Source organism: Octodon degus, unplaced genomic scaffold, assembly GCF_000260255.1.
Source record: "Octodon degus isolate 3935 unplaced genomic scaffold, OctDeg1.0 scaffold00073, whole genome shotgun sequence".
In the NCBI taxonomy this organism is placed as follows: Eukaryota; Metazoa; Chordata; class Mammalia; order Rodentia; family Octodontidae; genus Octodon; species Octodon degus.
Window position 1 is genome coordinate 8,142,403 of NW_004524649.1, and position 10,797 is coordinate 8,153,199.

The following is a 10,797-nucleotide window of genomic DNA, read 5'->3' on the forward strand; positions in this document are numbered from 1 at the left end:
GTGATCATGTAGCCTGCTGTAGTGGTGCACACCTGTAATCTAGCTCCTTGCAGGACTGAGGCAGGAGGACTGCAAGCGAGAGGCCAGCCTGAGCCTCTTAGTGAGGCCTTGGCTTAAAGTAGAGCAGACGTGTTCAGTGGTGGAGCCCTTGCCTAGCATGCATGAGACTCAGAGCTCAACCCCCAGGATGGGGTGGGGGTGGAGACGGAAGAATGGTGAAGGCTCAATCTCTGCATAACAAGCCGTGGTGGATACAGATCTTTGAAAATGAGCTTATAATTGGGAAAAATCCATTTACTGGTCAAAGTATGCCCTGTCTGGAGTCATTGACTTCCTACAACACAGAGACAGATCCTGCTGGGAGTCACTGTGACTGTGTCCCCAGTGAATGGATGCTGGGGAATTCTTACTGCTGACAGCGACAAATTTTTATTGCACTCAACACTAATTGGTTCTAATTAGAGGTTTTTAGCCAGTTTAAAATTGTTCTTTTAAGAACAAGTTTGCAAAAGAAAACACGGAAGGGAGGAGACACTTCCTTGGCATCTTTGTTTCTTGGGTGCATTCTTGTAGCGGACCACAAAGCAAATTCGGTTGCGGGAGCTCATGTTTGAATTTAATACATGGCATTCAGGAAACACTGTCCTGTGGGCTCTTATGTTTGTGCTTGGATCAATCCATCAAAAATTCATTTAGTGTCCACAGGCTGTGGAGAGATAGCCGGTTGGTACATGTGTTGCGCCTGCCCTTTCTGACATCCATGGAGAGGGCTGGTGATCAACTCAGGTGAAGCCAGGCCCTCTGCGTAAGTGTCCCTCATCGCCACTGCCGATTATGCCCAACTCCAGGCTTAGTGACATTTGTTCTGCAGCTTCCTGTCCCTGTATCTGAAAGTGGTTCCTTTGCTAAGGGTAAGCTAGGATCTGGTGCTGTCAGTCATGGGAATAAGCTGAGCCTTGTGCCCGAGGTTCTTGGATCTTTTTAATACAGCCTCAACCCCAGACACACACTGCAGGGTAATTCTGAGGCTGCAGGTGAGGCTGGCAGAGAGCGATTATGTGACAGGGCTTCAGCAACACTCCTTGAGGAGTAGCACAAACTTGAGTTTTACTTCTTTATCCTTTTCTTCACTTTCTGCAACTTTCACACTTTAGAACCTGTGCTTTGATCCCTACCTCTGATGGTCTTAGGTTAACCTCCCAGCTGTAAGAACCATGTCTAAAGCCAGGGGTCTGTTAAGGGGCTGCTCTTGATACACTCGGGCATCATGCTACTTGCAGAAAGCATCAAAGCCATACTGACTTACAAAAAAGTACAAATTCAGGTTTAGAGACAATTGCAAACATGAGTCTGCTTTTGGCCGTATTGAACACTAATTGTTAGACCAGGCATGCCGTTCAGCCCTGCTAAGCCTGTTTCTTATCACAAAGCTGAAAATGGCAGCTTTTGTTTTATCTACTACTTAGATTGCTATGAGAGATAAAGGCCATGACAAAATACTACGCATAATGTATTTTTTTATATCAGGAATTGAAGTCTGTATGCTCATATATATTTTTTCTGTGTTTTAAAGAAGGGTCTACAAGGTGTTCAGGGTCTCACTACTAGATCAGACTTGTAGTGATTCTCCTGTTTACAGTCTCCCAAGTGCTGGGATTACAGGCATGTGCCACCACATCCAGTCTCAATTGCTGTCTCAGCTCACCTCGGGGGCAGGGCCAGCATGGCAGGCCTGGGGATTGAAGCCCCCGCTCCTGTGTCTGCTTGCAGGTGCTTTAATCCACTGAGCTATTTGGCTGGCTCTTGAAGTCTGTATGTTTATGAACTTCACCCAAGGATGTGGATAATAGAGAAGTACTACATTTATTTTATTTACTTATTTAGATTAAACTTATTTAAACTGATATATAAAAGCAAAATTTCTTATTAATGGCCACTGTGTGACATTTCAACATATTAACACATTGTGTAATGTCAAGTTAAATGTACCTGTCTTCCTGAACATTTAATCATTTCTTTGTAGTGAAAATATTAAAAAATCCTTTGCCATAGCATTTGGAGCTATTCAGTTCCTCACTGTTGTCTGTAGGTGCCCTTCTGTGCAATGGTACCTTCTCTTCGAATCTAATTTCTGACTTCTCACCTATTGATCAATCTCCTTTTATGAGACAAGTTTAAAAATTACAGTATCCATTGGTGGGAGTGTGGACTGGTACCACCATTATACAAATCAGTGTGGAGATCCCTAAAAAAGCTAGGACTGGAGGTCCCATGCAAGCCATATATTCCCCTCCTAGCTATTTTTCCAAATGAACTGAAAACATCATATCACAGTGATTCATGTGCACCCATATTTATAGCAGCACAATTTGCCTTAGCTAAGTCTTAGAAAAAATCCAAAAGCCCGTCAACCGAGGGATGGATAAAAACTGTGATATTTTTACCAATGGAGCATTACCCAGCTATAAAAAAGATAAACTCGAAGTTTTATAGGTAAACGGATGAATCTAGAGACCATACTGGTAAGTGAAGTGAATGAGACCCACATGTGCTCACATCATATTGTCTCACCAGTGTGAGAACCTGAAAGAGTAAATAAAATCTGAAAGGTATAATAGATACTGTGAAAGGGAGAGAATCTGCTCAACAGGAAGGAAAAACTGGAATGCAGACAAGGATAAAAGAAAGAAGGGAAAATATATTTATGTATATATGGAGGCTAGCTTGGATAATTATACTGCTGATTTCTGCTGCTCTACTGAAGGGAGCAATTAATGCTTAAATTCTTCCCCCCAATTTTGCATGTTTATATAAACAACTAATCTGAAGATATTATGTAATGCAACAATTGTCAAATTCCTATTATTTTGTTTAGTGAAATTTTGTATTGTTTCTGGTGTTTTTTCTTTTTCTTTTACCATTTTGTATTCTCTTAAAAAATTACACTGCTTCTCTAAGCTAAGCACACATCTTTTTTTTTTTTTTTTTTTTCAGAACCAGGGATTGAACTCAGGCCTTTGAGCTTGCCAGGGAAGTGCTTATTCCCCTGAGCCATCTCCCTGGCCCCTTAACACACATCTAAATAGTTAATTGCATATAAGAAATATGAAGCAAGACACTTGTAAGTAAAATATTAAGATATAGTAAGCAAGGTATTTATGAAAAGGAAAAAATGAGAGAATACATTTACATGTTTAGCAGCAAAGCAGGTTGAAGAAAAATGGCGTCTGTAGGCAGGACGTTTGAATATTTGCACTTAGTAGGAGCTTTATCCCAAGCATTCCTTCAAATCCCTGCCAACCATACTGGTTCTGGTTGAAAGTGAGCAGCTATAGCCTGATAGCAGAAATGCTTTTTCAAAGACATAACAGACATAGACCCAGTGAGCCAAAAAGTTTCCCCACAATAGTTTTACTGGATCAAGTAAAGTCAGCTTCTAAAAAATTGTCAATCACCCTGGTAGCCTGAGAAAGGATTGTTATTCCTATTTTTATCTTTAAATGATTTCTAGCTCAACAGAATAAAATAGTCAAAAGATCATTCTTGAGCATTGAAATATTTTTTAAAAAAACTCATGGATGTAGAAAATGTAGCCACCAAGAAGGAAGATCACAGTGGTCAGTGAAGCATTGGGTTGACTTTGCTGGTGATGGTCAGGCTTTATTTATTTATTTATTTATTTATTTTTGATGGTCAGGCTTTAGGCAGAAAACAAAACCCTGGTGCCTAAGACGTACAGTGCCCAGGTTGGGCTCACCTGTTGAACCAGTCGTCTGTGTACCGGGGGTACGGGTAGGGGTCGTTGCTGCTGAAGTCGTAACTGGCTTCGGCATTCTGAAAAACACAAGGCACAGCGTGAGGTCAGTGAAGCCAGAGGCAGAGCCAGGGACAGCACTGGGGGACATGCTGTCTGGTGCTTAGAGGGCTGGAGACCTTAAAGCCCCAGTGGGCTGTGCCAGTGCCCTACCCTGGACCTCACATCTTCATCCTGTCTCTAGGATCAGTTTCCCCTGTGGGTTCATAGAGTCACCCAGACCCAGGGCTTACAGTGAGCTTCCTCCATAGAGCTGGATAGATGGCTTGAGGTTCTAGTTTTCATGTTATGCTGAGATGGCCTTTGCTTTCCTGCTTTATGACCAAGGTCCACTTCAAGCTCCCAATTTTAGCCTGGCTAAGGCTATCTCCTTTACTCTTAAGGATGTTAAATCCCTACCAGAGTCCTTAACATTGTCCACAACTAACTTCATTCATTCACTGAACATATATGGAGTCTTATGTATATCAAAGTCTGCTAAGAGAGAGAGGACAATGGTGGCATCTTGCTCCTCATGCAACTTGCAGCCTACGTGGGGGAACAGACATCAAACATATGATCAAACCAACAAATACACAGTTATGAACTCTGACAACCATGCACATTCCACTCTGCAGTGGGCAGCTAGGAGTGTAAAAGTGTAATTCTACAGTTCTAACATTTTCATTGAGAGTCTCCCCATATGCATAAATTATGTTCTCATGTAAATAAGTTCATTGCTTTTTAATTTTTTTTTTTTACAGTTATGTCTCTAGTTGGTCTGTTATTTGTGTCAGTGATGGAGGTGACCCTTCATCACTTGGTGAAGGGGCCATGCCTTCCATATTGCTTCCTCCACTTTCCCAGGGTCTTGGGCTGGGGCTCCCTGGTGGTTCCTCTCTTCTCCTGTCTTCTTTGTTTTTGGGTTTTGCTGTAAGGACCCCAGATGGCTCCTTGGTGCACAGCACACATGGGACAGGGGGACAACTGCCTGCCAGCTTTGATGTTTCTCAATTTCACAGGAGCTGTGTTCCTTTGTGAGTTAAGACCCTTCAGTTGGTGACACACTCTAGTTTGCAAGTATATTGGGTTACTGGCATACTGTTTTAAAGAGCAACTTGATGAATTCCATTCACTTTTGTTTTGATTTGTTGCATGACAAAGGGCTGCTAGTCAACAGGAGGTGCAATGGTCAGAACTGTAGTACAGGTTGAGCATCCATCTGAAATCTGTAATTCCAAAATCAAAAGCTTTTTGAGTGCAAACGTGACACTAAATTGAAAAATTTCACAGCTGGTGCTATATGACAAATCATGGTCAAAATGTAGGCACACTAAACATATCGTATAAAATGACCTTCAGCCTAAGTGCACAAGATACATAAGATCCATGAATGACTTTCATGTGTAGACTTGTGCCCCACCCCCAAGACATTCTCAGGTGTATGCAAAGATTCCCAAATCTGAAGGAAATCTCAAGTCCAAAAGACTTGTAGTCCCAAGCATTGTGGATGAAGGCTACTCAACTTCAACCTGTTCTAATTCAATAAACAAATATACTTGGGCTGTAGTGGAATTTGGCCTTGCCATGTTCCTTGAGTCCTGACCATGTCTATCTTTTATTACAGGTGCTGGGTCTTCACCCAACACCAGGCCTCCTGGAGGAACCTTGTGTCTCCACTCCCTTCCTCCCTCGCATGAATCCCAGATTATTTTCTCCATGTGCTAAGGTTAATTCTGTATCTGGTCTATGAGCTTAGTCTCTGGGACCCTCTCAAATCTTCATCTTCTTTTCTTTGCTCTCTGAGATTAGCTGGATTTCAGTTCTTTCCAGGAATACCATTTGGACATAGTAGTATTTGCATTCTTCCATAAGCATGTTTTGCTACTCCTATCTCTGAAGTTCTCAGAAGTAAAAGCATTCTTAGGTGTAGGTAGTAGGGCATAAATATGGAAAGAAACACAAGTTAATACCTTTTCTTTTGGGTTTCAAAGATGAGGTTAATACTTGAGCAGTAGATTTGGAAGACTGTTTGCTAAGCCTTGTTTGTTTCTCCATGGAAGAGATTAGAATACTGTGGTGAAAGTTGATTTGGATATGGAGCTGGGCATGAGCAGCCCATCTCTTTGTTTGGAGCTGTGTTCATGAAGTAGGATACTTGCTCTTTGCACGATCAGAGTCAGAGTGATCCAGGCCTTGTTCTAGGCCAAGGGCCTCAAGTCATAGACCTGTAGCTCTGTGAGGCACCTCAGCTGATAGTCTTAGTGTAGTTCCATTTTTCAGCCTCCTGAATCCCAAAGGAGGGTAGGTGATAACACAATATTCTGTGGGAGCTGAGACTGGTGAGGACATTACATTAGGAACAGCTGATCTAGAAAGTTCTAGTGGTGAGGACAATGAGGATCCAGGGCTTAGGCAGAGTCTTTGTGGTTTGAGGACTAAGGACAATAGGAATGGGGGTGTCTTGGAAGCTAGTGCGGACAGTAGATGGTCAGCACCAGTGCTCCTATTTCTTCTCAATGTTGCATAAATTCTTCAAGCTTGAGGAAGGGTTTAGAGATAGGGAAGGTGGTGCAAAGCCTGAGTTGAAGGATCAAACATCTAATGCCACTGAATTTAGGCTAACAGGCAGAATTGAAGATCAATCAGATTTGGGAGTAAGGATAGGAGCAGAGAGTTCCTGCACTTACTGTTTGCTCTGGAGCAACTGCTTTTACAGATGTCCACTCTGGCTTATTTTTATAGCTCAAAATCATCACTTGGGGTTGGGTTTAGGTTTCTCAGCTCTCTATCTTAGCCTAGATGGCTTCCCTTAGGCAGGTGGGCCTTAGAAGGAGGAGCTGGCAAATTCTGACAGTGGCACTCCAAGCTGAAAGCCTTGAAACCCTGCCACCATCTTTACAACAAGAAGAAAGTCTATGTCAATGTTGTGTGAGGTGGGACTTGCCTCTCCACACTGAAATAGATGATGGCTTAGGGATCCCTAAATGTTGTTATATTTACGCCGAATTTGATGACTAATACTTAATTCCTTGGGTAACAGTCTATATCGAGCGTTAAGGAAGGCAAACCGTTGGTCTTGTTTAGTGGTACATTTTCTGGCTGAAAATCAGATAGTTTGTAGCAAGAAAGCACAAGCCAATCATTCAAGGGTTCTGTTTATGCTTTTATAGCTGAACTGGATCATTTACGAATTTGAATTACAATGTTGTCTCCCATAAAATTCCTTATGTACAAGAATAAGTTAAACCGGCCTTGACTTATACTGGATTTTTCTGTGGTGTCTGATAACAAGGAAATTTGAGAGGAAGTGGTGTTCTGGTAACTTCTGTGCGGCAGTCTTTGTGGGCTGAGTGCAGTGCTTGTTGTTGTTGTTTGGTCTTCTCTAACTTCTTTCTAAAATATGTATTTTCTTGCTTTAGAAAATACTGGCTATTTATTGAGCATAATTGAATCTTCGGTGATTCAGGACAGGGATGATTCAGAGTCATTATTAAAAACTTGAATTATCAGTGTACCATCTCAATGACAGCGAGAAGATTGGGTGGGATCCAAACTGACCTCAGGACTTCCCCGGAAGTCATTTCTGGAAGAACCTTCTGATAAGGGCTCATTTTCTTTGATGAAAGTTGAGTGCTGGGAGAAAACAACTCCCACTTATTCAATAATGCAAAGGCTTAATTTTGGAATGTTTGAATACATAGTTGGAAAACAAGGTTATGGCTTGCCCCGAGCCAAACAGTGAGTAATCAAGGGTTTGATCATTGTTTGTAGCGTGCATGTTTTAGATACATGACCTGCATGCACGCTAAACTAAGAAAAGACAGAAGAACTGATTTTCCTAGACTCCTCTGACTTGTTCTGTCCTTACTCCCAAAACTAGCACTGCATGTCTCTGTGTGCAGTGGCTCTGCTTGCTGGGCGGCACGAGATGCCGGCATCTGTGCATGCAGCTTGCTGGACGAAATGAAGGGTTGGTGTGAGAGTGACCTGGTAGTAGCTGATGTTTTGGAAACGGTAGCTCCCTCATCTTTAAAATGCAGATAATGGGATGGTTGCCACTCTGTTGCTGCGAGGATGCACAGACAGGGGCAGTGTGCACATTTTCTCAGCTCTTACTGCTCCTTTTGTGCCCTCGTCTTTCTTCCATCACTTACGGCAGGAGTCACAAAATACAGCCCAGGCACCAAATGTGACCCGCGACTTGTTTTTGTAGATAAGGTTCTATTAGAACACAGCTATGTCTCTTTGTTTATAAATTGCCTATGGCTGCCCTTCCAATAGCACAGCAGAGTTAAGCAGTTATGCGGAAGCTGCAAAGCCTGATGACACTACCTGGTCTTCGTTGGGGAGCTTGCTAATGCTTGACCTAGCATGTCCTAGGCCACATAAGCTCCCCAGCTGCCATCCTGTGGCCTGAAGTATGGTGTTTCCCAGGCTGTGTCATCCTGGGCTGCCCTCTTTGCTTTGGGACGCATCTGTCCCACATCCTGTTCTCTCTAGGTGGGTGCTGAAAAGGAGTCTGATGAGAACTAGTCAGACTACACCATAAGGAATTGACGCTTACCCCTCCCTTGTCTCTTGACAGTCAAAGGCAGATTATCAGGTGAGTTGCTAGGGTCAGAAGCTGAGGCTCAGCTCAGCCCACAGGAGCACAGATGGAGACCACAACAAGCACCCCACGGTGATGGGGAGGAAGGTTCACCCTGGTTTCCACCACCCATGCCCATCATTGGTTGAAGGCAGCTTCTGGGAGCTCCCAGCCCTGTAGCTCTTCTGCCTTTCTGCCTGAAAATGTCCCACTGCTTCTGTGGTTGGAACACTGGCCTTGCCAAGAGGGGCAGGTGTCTGGAGCCCCGTAGCTTGCAGATGTGATAGTTCCAAAGAGGCAAGTGCATGTGGTGTCTGCTGCAATGACCTTGTTCATCTTCACTTTATTTTGGTGCTGAGGATCGAACCCAGGGCCTTGTGTGTGCTAGGCAAGTGCTCTGACTCTGAGCCATACCCCAGCCGCACTGTTCATTCGTAAGGCTCATGTTTTGTCTGAACTCTGATGATACCAGGCTCTTGCATTAAGTTCATGTATTTATCTGGGTACTCAGTGATGGGATCAAACAGATCTTTTTAAAGCACTGAGGAGCAAGCTCTGCTCTGCCTACAAAGTTTGGAAAGGGTTTTTTTGAGTCAGAGCCATCATATACAGTTTGCAGGTTGTGTCTTGCCGTAGGTGCCTATCCAAGGGGAGCAGCTGGGGGCTGCATAGGGGATGCTAGGCCATGTCCTTTGGGGCAGGGCTTTAAAAATAATGAGTCAGCACAGAGAGGCTGCCCTTGTCTCCTTTGTCTGCTCGAGGAAGAAGTCTTTTCCTAATTGGTTTGCCTGGAGGGAAGGTGCTGTTTTGCAACTCACCTGCTGGTACAGGGTACCTGTTTTCAACTTCTCCCAAGTGTGCTGCGTAGGTACAAACAGGTCTATAAACAGTGACAAGAAAAAAGCCTCTCTGGTTATAGTTCTATACAAGCCCAGACCTTCAGGAAACCTAACTAGGGTGGTAAGATGTTTTCTGCAAACATCAAGTAACACAGGACTTAAGTAACATCTCAAACAATGTGGACAATGTGGCACACCAGTATGATTAATTGCCAATGCAATTCCACAGCAGTAGGAATTGAGGACAAGAAACTACATTGCATTTGTCCCTTTATTCTGGATTGCTACTTTCCCTGAAGGCATTTAACCAAATAACCCAGCTAGGAGCTGTGTAACTGTATTAGCTGAAATTGCACTGTGCTCACGGACTAATGAAAGAGAAATGAGCCTCCTTAGATAGACTCTCCAATTGTAACCATATTGCCCCAGAATGAAGCTCATCTGTATGGAAACGGAGCAAGAAAATAGCCCAGTCCATTAGAGCCTAAAGAATTTTGCTATTGCACCTACTTGCATCTAATATGGTCATGGCTGAATGTTTCCAGTTGTGTCTATTTTGGTTTTCTTCAAATAATTCTCCCCCATGCTCTGGTTTAACGATAATGTTCAGCTCTCTTTTGACTGAAGCCAACATTAAAAGGGATTTATGTCTATATTAAGTCTGGCTGTAAAACTTAATGAAATTTAAAATTTCTCCAGCTTTCAAAAAATTAAGAGAAAAAATGAGTAGTCCAAAATTGGCTTAAAGTTTCTCCCCTATGCTCCCAAGGTGCCCAGAGCGGTGGTGTGTATTTTCCTTGTGATGCAGTGCTCTAACTACGGATTTGACACCATCTCTTGTTGTTCTTGGTTTTCCCCCTAGAAATTCTAGAACTTCCCAAGTCACTGGAGCACTGTCTGGGTAAGATGTGGCCTAATAGGGCACATGAGTGTCACCATGACCCAGGCCAGGTCCTGGGCAATGGGACTCTTATATTTTCCAAAGTGGAGCAGCTTCATCCTGTGGCTGGCACTGCCACCCATATCAGCAGAACTGGGCAAAGTTGTAAGCACTAAAGTTAAGAAGATACAGCTACAATGATCATTCCTGCATCAATAGGGTAATTTTCTGCTTTTCTCAGGGAATTTAAACTGTTTTATTATACAGTTCCCCAACCCTGTGGGCGGGCTGTGAGACAGCCCGGTCCACCCCAAGAGGCTTGTTTATAGTGATCTTTGTTTGTCTACCTCTTCTTGGCTTGTCTTGGTATTGTAGTTGGCTAATGAAGCCCGACTGGATTAGACTGAGGCCGATTCCCACACTTGATCTTCCAGTGCTTCCCTAAAAGCACGTGGTCCTGAGCTGAACAAATGCATCAAGAAGCTGTCACTCACTGGAATTAGTCTTCAAGAGCTGGCTCTGGGACAGGCTTCAGTACTTTGGTGGAAAAACATGTTTGCATCTTTATTTTCATTAGTCACCACCTCAAAGTAAGCACTCCTTTTCATTACCAATGTGAAGTACCAGCCAGAGTATTCTTAGCAGTTCTTGTGAGCTTGCCATCAATATATGTTTTCACACCATGCTACAGTTG

General features: G+C 43.2%; 1 protein-coding gene across 1 annotated transcript in view; it reads right to left on the reverse strand.

Moving 5' to 3' along the window:
- The window catches only part of Pcsk2 (proprotein convertase subtilisin/kexin type 2), a 273,661-nt gene that overhangs the window by 34,036 nt on the left and 228,828 nt on the right, over positions 1-10,797 (reverse strand). Inside the window, exon 6 of the mRNA XM_004635605.2 lies at positions 3,758-3,834. Within this exon, the coding sequence (XP_004635662.1) occupies positions 3,758-3,834 (77 nt within the window). The remainder of the gene's footprint in view (positions 1-3,757; positions 3,835-10,797) is intronic.